The sequence below is a fragment of the Aplysia californica genome, unplaced genomic scaffold (genome assembly GCF_000002075.1).
Source record: "Aplysia californica isolate F4 #8 unplaced genomic scaffold, AplCal3.0 scaffold00030, whole genome shotgun sequence".
Classification (NCBI taxonomy): domain Eukaryota; kingdom Metazoa; phylum Mollusca; class Gastropoda; order Aplysiida; family Aplysiidae; genus Aplysia; species Aplysia californica.
Window position 1 is genome coordinate 2,242,075 of NW_004797300.1, and position 17,519 is coordinate 2,259,593.

The 17,519-nt window shown below is 40.6% G+C and overlaps 1 protein-coding gene across 1 annotated transcript; it reads right to left on the reverse strand.

The window, feature by feature from the left end:
• Positions 1–5,204: 5,204 nt before the first annotated feature.
• LOC100533262 (60S ribosomal protein L8) lies at positions 5,205–15,318 on the reverse strand. Its single transcript, XM_005091462.3, has 7 exons — positions 15,297–15,318; positions 13,716–13,857; positions 11,174–11,315; positions 8,971–9,189; positions 8,519–8,634; positions 7,348–7,434; positions 5,205–5,321 (listed from the first exon to the last, which is right to left on the reverse strand). Exons 2-7 carry the CDS (start codon positions 13,851–13,853, stop codon positions 5,250–5,252), a joined length of 774 nt encoding a protein of 257 aa, XP_005091519.1. The 5' UTR covers positions 13,854–13,857; positions 15,297–15,318; the 3' UTR covers positions 5,205–5,249.
• Positions 15,319–17,519: the final 2,201 nt, after the last annotated feature.

Sequence of the window (17,519 nt, forward strand, 5' to 3'; positions counted from 1 at the left end):
TGGGTGGGGCAGGGGGGAGGAGGGGCCCGAAGGTGATTGCTGCCCCAGGGCCCGACCAGGCTCTCGACGGCCCTGCGAATTATAATCTGTTCCAAATTACAACATTCTAGTACAAATTTTATGCAAGATATTTAGAAAAAATTTGTAAAGTTTAGTTTTTTTTGGGATCACCCTTGTTTTTTGTTTTGTTTTTGTAAAGTGTTTTACGGCGCTCGCAACTGCATATGAGCGCGCGGGACACCTTGTAAGTGCCGAAGAATAGAATTGTTAAAAGAGAGTAACATACACAAAAAAAAGGAGGAGGAGAGATAAGGACGATAGATGTTCGATAGGAAAGCAAGGAGCAAACCACACCAGAGCACCCGCCACAAATTGGATCTACTGTGGCACCCTCCAACAACCGCCAAGGATAAGTCAAAGGAGACCAACGAGCACAATTAATCATGAATATGTATGTACAAAGATACAAATAAAATATAGACATTATTTATTTGACTTTGTCTGACGTGACTGGGTGTCTAGTCTAATTGTGTAAACAAAATCAACAAATTTAAACATCTGAGTTTTTTTCACTCATGCATGTTATTCAACTCATTGACAATGCAAAATCCATCTATCTACACTGAATCATGGTGATATTTCTTGTTTGTTTTAGTAGAGGTTTCACTGCGCTCGCAACTGCCTAAGGTCATATGAGCGCCAAGGGGTGGATGTCAACAGAGAAGTCTTTACAGGGAATCAGACTTACTCTGCTCACCTCTCTAGCTTCAACAGCACAAAGTCTGCTTCGACTCAAGGCCCACCGGAAATAGAAATAGCGGGTCACAACAGTGTGACAAACATACAAAAGTAGTAGATCTAGAGGTAAAATTACGATAGTAAGGATTAGGAAAGAAAAAGCAGCAGTTCCCAGTTGCAGTTCAGGCACAGTTATGAGCATGACATCCATTAATCAGCCCATTTACAATTCTACTGAGCAGAGGAACCATAGGAACAGGTGAAGGGGAGACGTACACTCCCGGAAAAACTTTCTAAACGAAGGACTTTTATTCACTTTCATGTAATTGTGCTAGAAGTTCATAGGTTAATAGGACGTAGGCCTACTAAGGGTGAATTTGTTGATTTTTTCTGAAAAATGGGTATCTTTGGCGGCCATCTTGGACTTTCAAACCAGTTTCTTAGTGCGGAAGAATTTCATAGTCAATATTGAATTATCAATCTGAAATTTGGCACACAAGTACAAACCTATATGAACTGGGGATCCATGAGAGGATTTTGACCTATTTTTAAAAATAAAAAAGTGAGCCCAACGCCAATGGACCCCTGAGAGTCAGTGGACCGTGACGAAATTTTGGGGTACATATGTGAGGCAGCGTGGTGGAATCAGGCTCTCGTCAATTTTTGGGCATGTAGAGTTATTGGTATCATCTTAAAGCTTGTTCACTTGTGTTCATGTGGATGTAAAAATATCCATTTATCTTGAATACAAGTCGAGATATTTGCGAAAGAACGATGTTGGGGTCACTTGTTTTCAGAGGTAAAATTAGTGAGAAATTGGCCCCCAAAAATTAGTTATTTCCTTTGCTTAAGAGTCCGTGGTAACTGGAAATTTACATTTTTTGTGCCTTTAATCAACGTTTTTCAGAAAAAATCCACACAGAAATGAGTTCTTTAATGGGCATGAAAGGTGTTGAGCCAAAAAACAAAAATTTGATAAAAATTCACAAACCTGCGGAAAAATACAAGTTTCTCCACTTTGATTATTTTGACGAGAGCCTGATTCCACCACGCTGCCTCACATATTGCAACAACAAAAATTGAACATTTCCACAATTTACCAATATTTCCCAATTCCCTCACATTAGATCCCCAGAATAGATCTTAAATTAAGTTAAAGCACCTGTACGCCAAATTTGACGCTTCTGGATTTAGCAGTTTTTGATAACTCCTTGCACCAAGGAGGTCACATATCGTCGATGGGATTCACAAACCGGATTAATCATTAATACTGAGGTAGTGAACATAGTGTTAGCGAGAGCCGTATTTGCAGTAGTAGTAGTAGCAGCAGCAGTAGTAGTAGTAGTAGTAAAGTAGTAGTAGTAGTAGCAGAAGCAGTAGTAGTAGTAGCAGCAGTAGTAGTAGTAGTTGCAGTAGCATCAGTATTAGTAGCAGTAGTTGCAGTAGTAGTAGTAGTAGTAGTAGTAGTAGTAGTAGTAATAGTAATAGTAGTAGTAATAGTAGTAGTAGTAGTAGTAGTAGTAGTAGTAGTAGTAGTAGTAGTAGTAGTAGTTGTTAATGGAGGAGGAGAATGTGGAGGAGGAGCAGCAGCAGCAGTGGTGGCCGCAGTAGTAATCTGAATGTCGTGTAATTAAAGTATGAATAAAAATTATTAAAATGTGATCTTTATTGTTGTTGATGTTGTCTCTTTGTTGGTAATTATGATGCAATAATTTTTGTTGTTGACCTTTTTTATCGTTCTTTGGGACCACGAGTGTGCGTTTACATTACATGTATTGAATTTATTGATTGGTCTATTCTCAATATTTTGTATTTCAATGGATATAATGTGTATAACCGTATACTATTACAATGTACTATTCCGGCAGACATCCTGTCTTATAGTAATAAATAGTAGTTCAATATCAATGATCTGTTTAGTTTTTATATCATTATGCTGAGGCGTCGACGGTCTAGTGGTTAGGCTGCCGAACTCATAATCGTGAGGTGGGGGTTCGTGGGACCGAAGCTTAGGTCAAATGTTGTGTCCTTGGGAAAGGCACTTTCCACGAATTAGCCTCACTTCAACCAGGTGTGAATGGATACCTGGCCATAGACAGCGAAAAGTCTTGTCAGTATGTTAGTGATTCAGCGTCTGTAAAATGACAGCTTGCACCATATGCTTCAACTTCCCAAGAAGTTGAGATAGTAAAGCGCATAAAACTTGCTGTTAAGACGTGGATATGCGTCATATTATGATAAATGCTATTATTAGTATTAGATCAATCAGTCATCCAAGCCACGAGCATAGAGCTATCTTTGATATCACCATTTGCTCGCTCAACCGACCCCTGACTTTGGGGATGGCAAGACTTACCATGCACCATTTTTAGGTTTGACCAAACTTCCTTCAACTCTGTGATGACTTGTGAAGTGAGTTATCGCTTTGTAGAATGACGGGTGCACCAATGAGCAGAAAAATATCCAGTAAATGAAAAGCGACTTCTGCAGCTCTTTACATCAAGGCTCGAAGGATGCGAAACTTCGTCAAGTGATCCTGGTACACCATGATCCATTTCTTATTGGATCCACTCTGCATGCTTTACATGTCAATAATATCCACCTGACCCCTTGACGAGAACTCCTAGGTGAGTACTGGACCAAAACAAGCTCACTTATAACTACGGGTATTTGTGGTTCAAAACAAGCACACCAAACTGGGTCACTGTACAGTGGCGGGGATATTAATATTACATAAATTCACTGAATGCTCAATAGTAAGGAGACGTAAAATGATAGGTCTAATTTTAGGGATTTCGCGTAATCACTAGAAATTTCAGTGATTACGTGAAACCCCTGAGTGAAACCGGGATTACGTGTATTCCCTAAAATACAGTGGAACTCGGATTCAACGCCGGGCCTGACCTAAAATCTCGTTGAATCCGAGTGTTCGTTATAGCAAACATGAGGTTTTGTGTAGATAATTACGGGCACTAAGCAAGTATATATAAAGAGAAGTCACAAGCAGTGCCTCAAATGCCTGCATATTATGAGTTGTGTAAAAAAAAGACCTATTCGTTCAAATGCACTCGCCTGTGTCATATCGATTGTTTACCAAAAGTTGAGTTGCTGTGTAGAGCCTAGCGCACAATTCATTACGTACATCTACGTCAAGACTAGCTTATTGTAATAATGATCAGTTGCCGTGGGAAAAAAAAGACTGACGCGCTTGTATCTGCAACGTTCCACGCCCGGACCGCTAGTGCCACCCCCCCTCCCCGACATGCACAGTCACACGTGTGCCGACCTCCCATCTGACCCCGACACACGCCAGAGTAGACACGTGCATGTGCCAACAACGCATGTGTTGGTAAGAAAAAAGGCCGCTGATTGGTCGCATGCAATGCTAAGTGAGTAATGGTTCACGATGCAGGTGCAATGGATGGTTTCCGGGAATAGGTAAAGTTCGTTCAGGGAGAAAAATGAGCGAAGCCACGCCTGTGAGGGCTGTTCACCCTGGAAGCGACCTCGCTGTTAAGTGCTCGTTGAATCCAGGTTATTTTTATTGATTTTAAAGAAGAAAAAAAAAAGGGAATCTATCTGATCTCGTTGAATCCGAGTTCCACTGTATTTAGAGATTACGCGTATTCACTAGGTACGTATTCTTACTGTAACATATACATGTACATCTACACAGCAGTGAGGAGGTTAAACAAAAAAAGTTGACCATTTTCCTCAACACCACACTTTTGTTCATGCCTATGAAACAGTCCTCCTATACGAGACATATGGGCACGTCCAGGGACGAAATCGAGTAGCTTCTGGTACACCACAGCCCACAAGGAAAGCGTAAGAAGGGAAGACCAAAGATGACATGGAGGCGAGCGGTACAAGCGGAAATTGAAAACAGATAGAAAAGGATGCTCAGGACAGGCTTCGCTGGAGCAATGTTGTTGATGGCCTGTGCTCCACTGGGAGTTAAAAAAGGGCAAGAGAGAAGAGAGAGGTACACCACAGACGCTGTCATATATCCTTTCATAACCTCCAAGTGTCTTCACCCTTTTCAAAGTGACATATTTCATGACTTATTCATGGTGATGGGGTGGTTTCCACCTGTACAATAATGTACATTCTAAAGAAATAACATACAAGTATATAAACCTAGTGGCTGAATGGGTTACATCTGCGTACCCTAAATAAGGAGACTGCTGCACTACTACATGCACGCCGATGGTCAATAGTTTTTTTAGTAGAGGTTTTACGCCGCTCGCAACTGCATAAGGTCATAAGAGCGCCAGAAGATAATGTGTTACAAGAGAGTAAAAAAAAAAAAGAAAAGGGGAGATAGGGACGATAGATGTTTGATAGGAACGAAGAAGCAAACCACACCAGAGCACCCGACAACCACCCACATGGTCAATTGTATGCACTGTAAATATGGCCACAAGGAAAAACCAAAACCAAAAATAAAAACCCAAAGAAACTTGTGGAATTTATGTGTTTTATTTGACAGCAACCTGATAACGCAGTTCTTATTCTTTGTCCTTGGCGATCTGCTTGGTACCTCTGAGTCTGCCGGTACGACGGGCAGCAATAAGACCAACCTAAAGAGAGAGAAAGAGAAGAAAAACATGTCAAATACAGGAAAAGAACATCAAATATTCAGATTGTACTTCATGAACCTTTCACTTGCTACAGTCTAGTGGGCACATAGCGAACAGATTTTCAGGCCCCCTACTTTTATACATGTTTGTATTTAAAACATACAGTAGAGTCAGTCTAATAAACAATAATCTGCGAACAATCCTATTTTCTTCCAATCTAAAGAGACTTGCTCAAATAGTGATGATTGTTGGCAGCGTCGAGTCGGGAATGTCACAGTTGGGACACATTTTACTCTTGCAGTTTTTTTCTTGTCCTCTACCTTTCAGCAACTTTCAACTGAGCCGCAGACTCAAACCGTGCTTTCTCACTGACATCATCACAACTTGCTTAATCTAACGCGCAGTCAAGAGAACCAAACAAAGAGTAGATCTATAAAGAAAGCTAAATGGTAGTGGTGTCAAACAACAAGCCATCATGTGTTCATGTGTAGGGCCTATACGAACCACCTTCATAGAGGCAACACCAGCAATGACCAGCTGAAGTTCGCACTACAGACGTACATTCACTTTCCCTGCGTCACTAGGCATGTACACATGGTGCCCATTTACAATTCTACAGTGCATTAGAATGAGAAATGTCCTCCGTTTGGGAATGGCCTAAAGACACTTCAGTCAGTGGCAGCGTCCCAGTTTTTAAAATTTTTGAAATGTGAGCATTTTGGTTCATCGACAGTTTTCTTACAGACAAAGGAATGAGAGAAAATCAGATAATTTTCCTTTCTTTTGGTTTAGCGCTGTCTTCAGACTAATTGTATTGTTTAAGCAGACTCCACTGCACATGGCAAAAAGATTTTCACATCCTGCCATGTTCGCTAATTGTACACTAGAAAGTGTTCTCTTTTATTTCAGCTCCTGCAACACATTTACATTAGGTCATACTAAGTGTCAAAGATTAGGTGTACAATCGAGCAACCCCCCCCCCCCCCCCCCAAGATAAGACATTTCATTGGACATAAAACGAGGAGAAAACCATACCACAACACCCACCAACCACCCACTAAATATTGTTATCCCTCTTGAGGCATACAAACAAGCACCTGTGCACTGTTGAAAACACCTGCAGTAAACATTTAATTTGTAGGGAACTTGCAATTATAACTCTAAGTCTATATTCACATTACACAATGACATGCAAGACCTAAAATTTATACAAACAGCTGTACTTGTCTGTCTTAACAAGGACCCACAACAGCTAGCTAAAACAATTTGCTCAGAATTTTAAAGCCTCCACACGGACATTCAGGTCAAAGTGAAGAAATTGAATTACATCCTCGCAATTCATTTTGAAAGAAAAAAAATCTAGGAATTTTACATTACTTCGGTTTGTAACTGCTGTTTTCAGACTAACTAGTTTAAAGCAGACTCCAAGGAACATCCTGCAAATTTCGCTATGTGTAAGCTAGAATGTGATCTCTTTTAAATTTTGCTTTTTAGCTTAGCAAGCGTTTTACAGCACTAGCAGCTAAATGGGTCATATAAGTGCCAAAGATTAGGTGTTACAAGGAGCACACCGTACCACAGTACCCACCAACCACCCACTAAAAATTACTATCGCTCCTGACAGGTTGTGCATTTTTGAAAACACCTGAAGTGACCCTCATTTGTGAGAAACTTCTAATTGTAGCTGAAGATTAAATTCAGATTACACAAACACAATCACGTGCAAGACCTAAAATTTATACAAACAGCTGTACTTGTCCGGCTTCTTGACAAAACTGACAAGGACCCACAACAGCTAGCTAAAACAATTTGCTCAGAATTTTAAAGCCTCCACACGGACATTCAGGTCAAAGTGAAGAAATTGAATTACATCCTCGCAAATCATTTGGGTTTGGGGGAGGAAAAAAAAAGGTAAAGAGAGAGAGAGACAAAGAGGTCTCTGGGAATTTAAGTCTGTGTTACAACAAAAACAGTAGATCAACCCACCAGAGTAAAATTCGCACAAAAACCTGACAGACCGACTCACCTTTCTTCCTGCGGAGGTATCTCTCCTGACAGTGGAGGCCTTACCAATATGTTGATGGTTACCACCACCGTGAGGATGCTCAACTGGCTGAAATGTCAAAGCAAAAATAAAAAAGTTAGGTTTCAGTGAAAGTTTCAAGCCACTTGAAACATATTTGGTCCTCTTATTAGTGCAGAAGATTAGAAGTGTTACTAAAAAATAACGTACAAAAAAAAAAAAGGAAAAAAAAAGGAGAAGAGATGTTCGATGGGAAAAGTGGAGCAAAAACCACGTCAAACTCCGCCCAACCACCCACACACTACAAGGAACAAGACATAAAATTAATAAACCATTCTAATAAAAGACACAAGACCAATACATCATCGAACTGTAAGTAAAAAAAATAAAGGAACAGAGCCAAGATACAACAGAACATAAAAACATTTTTGAGTACGAGTTTTACAGCACTGGCAACAAAAATTTGAGATGTTACTAAAGTGAGTAACATCCAAAGAAGAGATAAGGACGATAGACGTAGGGATAAGAAAGAAGAAGCAAACCATAGAACATCCACCGCCCACAGAGTAAATTTCTGAAACTCACCAGACAAATGAGAATGACATCCTATCATCCTATGTAAAACTAGTGACATGCAACAGTCACACAAAAGTGAAAACATCTAACACAATTTCATATTTTCAGGGGAAAAAAAGACCAAAAAAAAAAGAAAAAAGACAAGGCAACCCAATAAAGAAACTGATTTCAAAATCGACAGAAAAAAGACAACCATTACAATTAAATGCAGCATAAACCACAAAAGGTCAATGAGATCTGTCTCAGTTCTTTCTAAGATCAAAGTAACTACGAGCCTTTCTATACGTCTACACAGTAGTAAGTCATTCCAAGCTCCTCAAGCCATTCATTTGAACATGAAATATGAAAGCGGTCTAAGCACACTGAACTGATCTCATTCTTTATTAGACCTGAAAGCTGGCCACAGGCTGGCTCCATTCAAAGTCAGTCTGTGGGCAGCTTTTAGGTCTAATAAAAAATGAGACCAGTCGTTAGATGGCTTTCATATTTCATTGGATACATTCTCCAAGGCAACAAAGTAATTGTCAATCCTCAAAAATGTCGCCTGCAACCCCCCCCCCCTCCCAAAGTAATATACATTAAAAATAAGAGTACTCACGTTCATAGCAACACCTCTGACTTTAGGCCAGCAGTTCCTCTTTGCCTTGTACTTGTGATAAGCACGTCCAGCCTTCAACATTGGCTTGTCAATACGTCCACCACCAGCAACGATGCCTGAACACAGACAAAAAATAATTTCAGTTCTTTGCTTACTCTTTTTTTCCCCTTCACTTTCGCAAGGTAACAAAAGTAAAAGGTGGGGAAGAAAGAAAAGTAAAAGACAGAAACCCATGAACCATATATTCAGGTAGTTGTAAATCCTTCAAAAAATGTACATTCCCACAGACTATAAAATTAAACCGCTTAATCACTTCCTAAACAAATGCTCGACAAAACCTACAGGATCAACTTCTTACTGCCATGTCCCCTATACAGATCACATCTCTTAATAAACACATGCCCCCAATTTAGGGGAAAAAAGCTTGGAACACAAAAAAAAATAAAACTCACCAATCATGGCACGGTTGGCAGAGGGCATGACTTTCTTGGTGCCAGAAGGCAGCTTCACTCTGGTCTTCCTTGTGTCTGGGTTGTGAGAAATGACAGTGGCGTAGTTGCCAGATGTACGGGCCATCTTGCCGCGGTCACCAGTCTTCTCCTCAATGCAGCAGACAATGGTTCCCTCGGGCATCACACCCACAGGAAGGATGTTTCCAATCTGCAGAGCAGCTGGAAAAGACACACCACACAGTATAGTAAGCACAAGTGACGGAAAAAGCTCTAAAAACCATTTTTTAACAGATAAAAGAAGTGTTTGCCCGTAAAACTAAGACTGCGGACTACCAAGCAAGAACAAGTCTACTCTCACAGGCTCACCAGAGACTTCTTGACCAGCAGTCAGATCAGAACGACCCAACATACTATCAAATAAAGTCTAAGGCTTTATTTACCACAGTAGTAACACCGATAAAGCAGCAAAAGCAATATCAGTTGACTTAACTGTGGAAAGTTCCTGGTTTTAAATTTATAAAACATGAAGGAATTCTAATTTACACTATAGTACAAACAAACCTGACATTCAGTTTACAATGGAGCATACAAAAAAAAAGGTGTAAAATACAATATTAAATCAATACAAATAATTCAAATAAAATCTGGATTGATAAAACTAAAAATAAGGTTACTGGTCACTTTAGTGCAGGGTAATTTTAAAAGCTAGGCTATGTGCCTTGCTCCAGGCCGTATTAAGCTAAGGGTCTAGCAAAGAGACGTTCTCTTATCAAAATTCTCCTTACATGGAAATTTAACTCAGGTCCTCTGCATGTGACATCAAAATATGTCTAACTGCTACACCACAGGCACTGGTCTTTCCATTGACGACCGGGGCTGTGAATCTAAGCCTAAATCTAAAGCCTGTACACCCACTTCATAATGTCACTCCTAAGACTATCAAGAGCTACTGCATCACATTACAGTATTCCAGACTAATCGGAATAAAAACTACTTTCTATACTATTTCAATATTCATGAAATAGTGGCTCCGCACAAACATTAAAGCTCTTTGACATGGCAATCAAAGCAATACAAGAAACAGTGTAACATAAGATACGCCATCTTGAACATTTGATCTGAGAAATAAACCGCTTAATTCAATGCAAAAATGCAATTAACTAGTGTGTAGACAAAAACTGGGGGAAAAATTTAAATAGCATGAAAGTCACCCGAGTCAAACAACCCAAACATCTTTTAAAATTCCAGCATTTTCTTTTTTTAGTGTGTTTTAGTAACACTTTGCATACACGGGACGCCGATGGTAAGAAGCTGTCCCTTTTCCCCACAGGACGTCGATCGGCGACAGTGTGATATAGCATGTACTGCATCTATATCCTGGTCCGTGGGGATAAGTGTTGCCTGGGTGGATAGTGTTACGGCATTTGCAACACAATTAGTGCCGAAGATTAGAGATGTTAACATCTCTACAAAAAAGGAGACAATTACAATACATGTTAGGTAAAGAGGTATAAACTACACCAGCACATCAAACAACCGCCCATATTTGCTTGTCCAATTTGTTAACTAGCAAGACATACATTGAAAATTTACCCCCAGACCCCAACTCTTTGCAACACTGAACAAGGTAATAAAAAAATCCATCTTCTAAACACAATGTAATGGACATTGAGGCACCATATCTTTTCTTTTTCTTTGCATTCCCCCGCTAGAACTCAGGGTAGTCAACTGCTGGTTCCTCCACCTGTGGTTGCCTTTTCCTACTCTGTATTTTGGACCCCTTGCCACATTCCAATCTCGAAGGTATTCATGTCTTTATGCTGATTAGTGTATTTCCGTTCTGGTAGAAATTTTGAAACCTACAAGTATCGATTTTAGACAACTTGTTCACGGACAACCCCCCCCACCCCCGAGACTTTTCACCCTTACTCGATCAGACAAGGCAAGGTGTTCAATTTTTGCCTACCCAAAGATTCAGGATGAACAGAGCGGGACGGCCAAATACATGACACATACAGTACCTCAAGTGTCATGTGATCGAGAAGAAGAATCTGAAAGGCATTGGTAAAAAAAAGAACCAGGAAAAAGATAGACCTTCGGAATAAGAGGAACACTGTGCCTCTAGACCACAAGAGCCCCGTTGCACCATCTAAGATGTTACAAGATAATACAAAATACACAATTAAAACAATGTCACTTATACCTTTCTTCCCACAGTAAATGAACTGTCCGGTGTGCATGCCTTCAGCAGCAATGAATGTCTCATTGCGCATACGGTACCTGTAAGGGTCACGGAACTGAACCTTGGCCAGGGGGGCACCACGACCAGGGTCATGGATTATATCCTGAGATAAAAAAAAGACCTCAGATAATACAATGGAAAAAAAACTTACTCAAAGCCATATGATCCATTCCACATACATTCAAAATGGTGAAAAATTCAACATAACAAAATAGATTTTTGGTAAAAACTTCCTAACATTTGAAAGGCAAAACATACTTCTAGTTTAGCCCCGTGAGACGCCCACCTCCCAACACTGTTACAGGATACAAGCATACAATCCACGCTTAAACAAGGTAAAACACAAAACCAGGATGACAACTAAAAACATTCACACAAACACTAAATTTACATATCGGTAATGTTTAGAACAGGAAAGACTCCTTTCGCATTAAAAAATCACAAACGAAGTGTACACAGGCATGGTAACCGGGAACAAAGTCACGAAGTATACAGACCTGGTAGGGGAAATCTGGTGGTTTCGGAAAGTTTCAGCACCCACACCAGGGAGGGAGGGAGGGAGGGAGGGAGAGGGGGAGAAGAGAACAGGGAGAAGTGCTAGCAAATACACATGCCCCAGCTGACAGGAAGGAACAAGAGAAAGATAGAGAGAAGTATGTAGGGGAGAAAAAAAGACAGACAAACAAAGAGAGAGAGAGAGAGAGAGAGAGAGAGAGAAAAACTGTTCGATAGAAATTATGACCTTCTCTTCAAATTTGGGTAATTCCTCCAACTCGAAAACGGAGGAAAAGTGGTCGTTCATCGAAAAGACATCCGCAATCTTCTTTTAGATCTAGGCCACGAAGCTCGATCTATGATTTATGTCTGTTTGTCTAGCCCTGAGCCAAGAGGGCGCTGAAACTTTCTGAAATTAGAAAAGATTTCCCCATCCAGGTCTGTATACTTCGTGACTTTGTTCCCAGTTACAGGGTCTGTATACTTTGTGACTGTTCCCGACTACCGAGTCTGTATACACTTCCAATCACAAAAAAAAGTCTGATGAAGACAACATTTCACATTCTAATATGAGCCATTGCCAAAACGTGGGGAAAAACACACACATCTCACATTAGTGTGCATAAAATGTGATGCATTACTATTTATTCCTCCGAAACTTATACACATGTGAAATATAGAAAGTAGAACCTGCATTAGCAGTTTCAGACCCCATGTCAGCTTTACAATCTCGAGTTTGTAAATTTTGTGCCAAAAATGTTCATGTTTTAGTGATTCCTGGACTGTCATTTCGAGCACACCAATGCAAACTTCCAAGAATGTCCAAAATTTAGTACTTTTGGGTGTTGTTGTTTTTTTTACGTGTGCTTTGATCCTATGCTATTTGTCATAGAGAAAGGTTCACTTGCTCAAGAAATCAGTTTGTTTGCAAATAAACAATTCGGATCACTTGTGCGTCAGTCGTGTCGGCACGGACTAGGTGTTTCAGAAAACACAATTATTTTTCAGTAGAATCACCGTAGCTGGTTAAATCATTTGCTTTTCGTCGTTTATTCAATACTTCAAAACCTGTGATGCGCTAAAGGAACACCAGGTTCCTAGATCTACGATTTCCGTCGGCTGTTTAACAATCGCCGTGATTGGCGTCACTTTACAACATACCGGAAGTCCTAATTATAGCCTACTTTTGTTTTAACGGATCATCAACAGTGCCCGGATATAATTGTTTTCTTGAGTGACTTCCCCTTACCCGCTTCCCCAGAACAGCGGAAGCAATGGGGGAAAGAGAAAAACAAAAGTAGCCATTGCCGTCAGCGTCCGGTGACGCACAAGAATCTTATGTTGAATGTGACGTACTGGACTGTTTTTTTAGTGTTTTTAGGCCACCCTATTGTTGAATATTTTCGTGAAATTGCTGTTTTTACAATGGATTCCTGGAACAAGAGTGAAACTTCGAGAGATGGGTCATTTCTGTGATTATAGATTTAGCTTTTGTGTCTTGCTGCTTATCTGTTTTTTGTCATCACTGTTAGATACAAGAAATACAGTGGTCGCCAAACCAATAGACCCATATCTCCATAACCCTACATCTCCTTGCTCGGATACTCTAGGAATATGAGAACTAAATGTCAATCTGTCACTGACAGAAAAGGAAGTCAAATTGGTAAGAACATTTTTTTGCACCACTGAGTCTCAAGAGTCTCACGTTTTGGCAATTGCTCATATGCTTCTAAAAATAGATATAGATGATATATGAAAAGCTTTGAAGAAAATGTTTGCCCATAAAACTAAGACTGTGTTCTGCAGCAAGAACAAGTCTACTCTCACGGGCTCACCATAGACTTCTAGAAAAGTAGACTGATCAGAACGACCAATCATACTCTCAACTGAAGTCTAAGGCAATGCTTTACCACAGTTGTAACACCAATAAAGCAGTAGCAATATCAGTTGACTTAACTGTGGAAACCATAGAATTCCTGAAAAACGAAGACTGCTCTGAGAAACTTACGCGGATAACACCTTTGATGTATCCATGACGTTCAGCAAAGTCAACAGGTCTCAAGGCTGCTTTTCCTTTCCTGTTTTTAGTGTGGGCCTTGAAAACAGAGCCAGGGCCCTTTCTCTGTGAACGAATTACTCGGCCCATTTTCCTGAAACAAAGCAATGACAATGCAAGCTTAAATGAAAGCTTTGTACTCTGAACAAGGTGGGTTTTTTTTTTACAGCAACCACCCCAACAAACACAATATAAAGAAGAGACCTAACCCTGCCCTAGTGTCCCTAGATCTAGATCGTTCTTACCCTCTATTCTACGGTCTCATAGAAGTCGATCATTACGAAAGGAAAGTGGCTATTCTCACCCGCCCGGAAGTTCTCGCAAGATCTACTCCTCCCCTCTTCTCTCTCTCTCTTTCTGAATACTGTCTATCGGTGTGGACGATCAAATTGACCAAAACAAAGTTAAAAAATGATGTTAAAACACAAAAGTAAATTAATTTGGTTGTCTACAAAGATGCTACGGCTATTTAACTTTTCGAATCGAGCCGAACTACGCGGGTCGCCATTTTGTTTTGTTCTCTCTCTCACTCCCCTGCCCACAGACAAAATTGTACGCTTTTAGTAGGCTACAAGTACAGTTGTAATGGAACGTTTGTTCACAGCACAGAATTCTACAATTTTTCTCTTATCACAGTGTAGAATTCTGTGGTTTAGGGTGAACGCAAAATTTGTTGACACGCGCACCGGGTGAGAATAGCCACAAGACCCGCCTGCACTATTCTCACCCCGGGTGAGAATAGAGGTGGCCTTACGAAAGTCCCCCCATAAATATGGTGCTCAGTTTGAGCAAATTTAGCTCTCCAAAGCAGTGCATTGAGGATCTAAATCTAGACTAGATTTAGATCTAGAATCTAGATCTAAACACATCACAAAGCTGCAGCGAGCACCTAGCACACCTGTCCTATGTGATTGGCCCAAATTTAAGATGATGTATTTACCTTCCGCTATATCTCAATTTTCGTCGTTTTACAGGGCTTCCCTCGCCAGTTGACTAGGCCTAGATCTATAAGGTTTGGGTTAGGCTTCTTCTTTATTGTGTTTGATGGGGTGGTCACTCGTTACGGAAGTCAGAAAAACTTGTTACTTTTCAGTTACAAATGCTCTCTCACAACTCGCAGCAGACTGCTTCTTCCGACCCATTTCCATCAAACTATTAAATTCATGCAACATCAAATGAAACACGAATCAATCCATTACCCAAGCGTAATTCTAATCCTGTTCAAGCCAACCCCAATTCTATTCCATAGAAAAGAACACGCATCGACAGAGATAAAAACTAACAAATAGCTCAACTTGCTACGAGGAACCCAACCAACTGGTGCGACGGATGATCATTTTCGTGCACGTCTATTTACTGAACAACATTTGAGTGTAAGCAACAATAGACTCGTCATCATTATAAAACATTGAATGACAACAAGTATTAATTATTAATTCTAAATACCGTTAGCGTTCAAAATCAAGATTAATGCAGATTCAAACTGATTTAAAATAAATTGTTTTGGACCAAGAGCGAGTATTGTGATCGTACCTTCGGCCGGAAGTTTCATAAAAGGAAGTAGCTTTGTTAGCTTAATCGGCATATCCCTGACGGGATTTCAAGCCAGCAGTTTTTCTGCTTTGCAGACTAAAAGTAAGAAGGCCAAAATTGTGATGTACTCCCTACACGGAAAAAAATGAATAACATTTAGCAACAACAACAACAACAACAACAACAACAACAACAACAACAACAACAGCAACAATAACTAATGAGTTTAAAATATTAAAAACAAGATGTGAGTGTGTACAATCAGATCAACTGAGCCAATAATACTAATGATATTGAATAAGATGAGATTTCTTGAGATTTTTTTTTTTTTTTTTTTTTTTTTAAACAGAGTAGCTCTCCCTAGCTTTCTGGGGCATCCTATTTAGTTTTGCCACTGTTGTTCCATTAAGCCCTAAAAACTCTTTCTCGTCTCTGTCTCTCTCTCTCCTTATTTTTTTCCTTTTCTCTCTTCTCGTCTTTACTCTCTCTCTCTCTCTCTCTCTCTTTCTCTTTCTCTCTCTCTCTCTCTCTCTCTCTCTCTCTCTCTCTTTCTCTTTCTCTTTCTCTCTCTCTCTCTCTCTCTCTCTCTCTCTCTCTCTCTCTCTCTCTCTCTCTCTCTCTCTCTCTCTCTGGGGGGGGGGGGGGGGGGGCACACGTATACTTACACTTGTACGACAAACCAAGTCAGCACGACCTTGAAAACGTCCCGACAATCTGAGAACTACAGGAAAAAGAGACCTTAATTGTTCCCATGTCTGATGCAAAAGTAACATAGACCAACGACCTCTTTGGGGGCTTGTTGGTCTGACGTTTTGATATAGTAAATGAAAAGCCCTTTCTTTCATAAGATGTAGGGTTGAATGCGGGCGCGGTTCGTCCGTAGAACACGGTCGTGCAGTGCCGCCTAAGATTTTTAATTTTTTAAAATATGCTATTACGAAAAGGACCCACAAACATGAAATAAAAGAAGCCAGGAACAAATATAGGCCCCTACTAACCAAATATAATATCAAAACAAGATTCTATTGCTGGCGCCGTTACTGTCATGTCTGTGTCAAAAGCGTCGTAAAACATCTACTATGCCCTGCCAAAATCCACGTGCTTTAACTAAACATAATAGGGTGGCTCTCGTGGCCCAGAGGTTGAGATATTCGCCTCTCACTCTAAGGTCCCGCGTTCGAATCCGGGTAGCGACCAACAAATTTTCTTCGCTAAAATTGTCTCCTTTCACCTCCTTTTCTGCTTTCCAGCAATGTACACGTACTGTCGTCTGCTTTCGTCTCCGGTTTCTGCCCCCACCCCTTCACCTCCTTTGCCCCCTCCTCTGGGCTCCTGACTCTTTCCGCAGCCTTTCTTCTGCTACTCCTTGGTTAATCCCTCTTACTAGCTGCTGTCCTTCAGCCACATCCCTATAGTCTTCTGCAAAGATCTACTAGCCTTCTCGGACCCACACCCCTAGTCTTCTGCAAAGATCTACTAGCCTTCTCGGACCCACACCCCTAGTCTTCTGCAAAGATCTACTAGCCTTCTCGGACCCACACCCCTAGTCTTCTGCAAAGATCTACGAGCCTTCTCGGACCCACACCCCTAGTCTTCTGCAAAGATCTACTAGCCTTCTCGGACAAGGGCAAAAAGTCTCGGAGGTCCCGTGTGCAAGTTGTGCATGTTAAAGATCCCTTGGTGGTCTAAAATCGATAAGAGCAGGATTCAGCCGCCACCTGGGCAAAATTCAAAATTTCCTACTAACTGAAAAATGTTAAATGTGTCCCGCACGGTCATATGACTATGACCTTATGAAGTAAAAAAAACTTCTTTTTTTTAAAAAGGGAGGTTCAACAGTAGCAACCTGATCTATAAATCGCTCTTTGGGATAACCCAGGGGATGTCGACACTCGTAGTGAGTTTAATTGTCAGTACAGTAATATTAATAAGACTGCACATCTCAAAAGTGTACCCACGAAACATAGCCCACAGTAGGCAGTCTAAAAATAAACACGATAGATTATTTGATCCCCAGAGCAATCACCCCCAAAAAGTGACTCTGTGACCGTGAACATGAGGGGTAAACGTGACGTACTTAAACGTCACCGTCCTATGAGTTGTGCCTTCGAATGGTTTTGTAGTGGAGTGGTAAAAGTTATTACTTGAGTGTTCAGTTCTAATGCCGGATGAAGAAATTGATGCGTAGCTAACAAACAGATTTAGTTCAAGAAATCAAAGCTA

What these genes read in the sequence shown, in the direction of transcription:
- LOC100533262 (XM_005091462.3), bottom strand. Translation starts at nt 13,853, where the DNA reads ATGGGCCGAGTAATTCGTTCACAGAGAAAGGGCCCTGGCTCTGTTTTC. An exon ending in CATTTACTGTGGGAAGAAAG is followed by an intron (nt 9,190 to 11,173) that starts GTATAAGTGACA and finishes TGTCTTTTCCAG; the next exon opens with CTGCTCTGCAGATTGGAAAC. An exon ending in ATACCTCCGCAGGAAGAAAG is followed by an intron (nt 5,322 to 7,347) that starts GTGAGTCGGTCT and finishes CTCTCTCTTTAG; the next exon opens with GTTGGTCTTATTGCTGCCCG.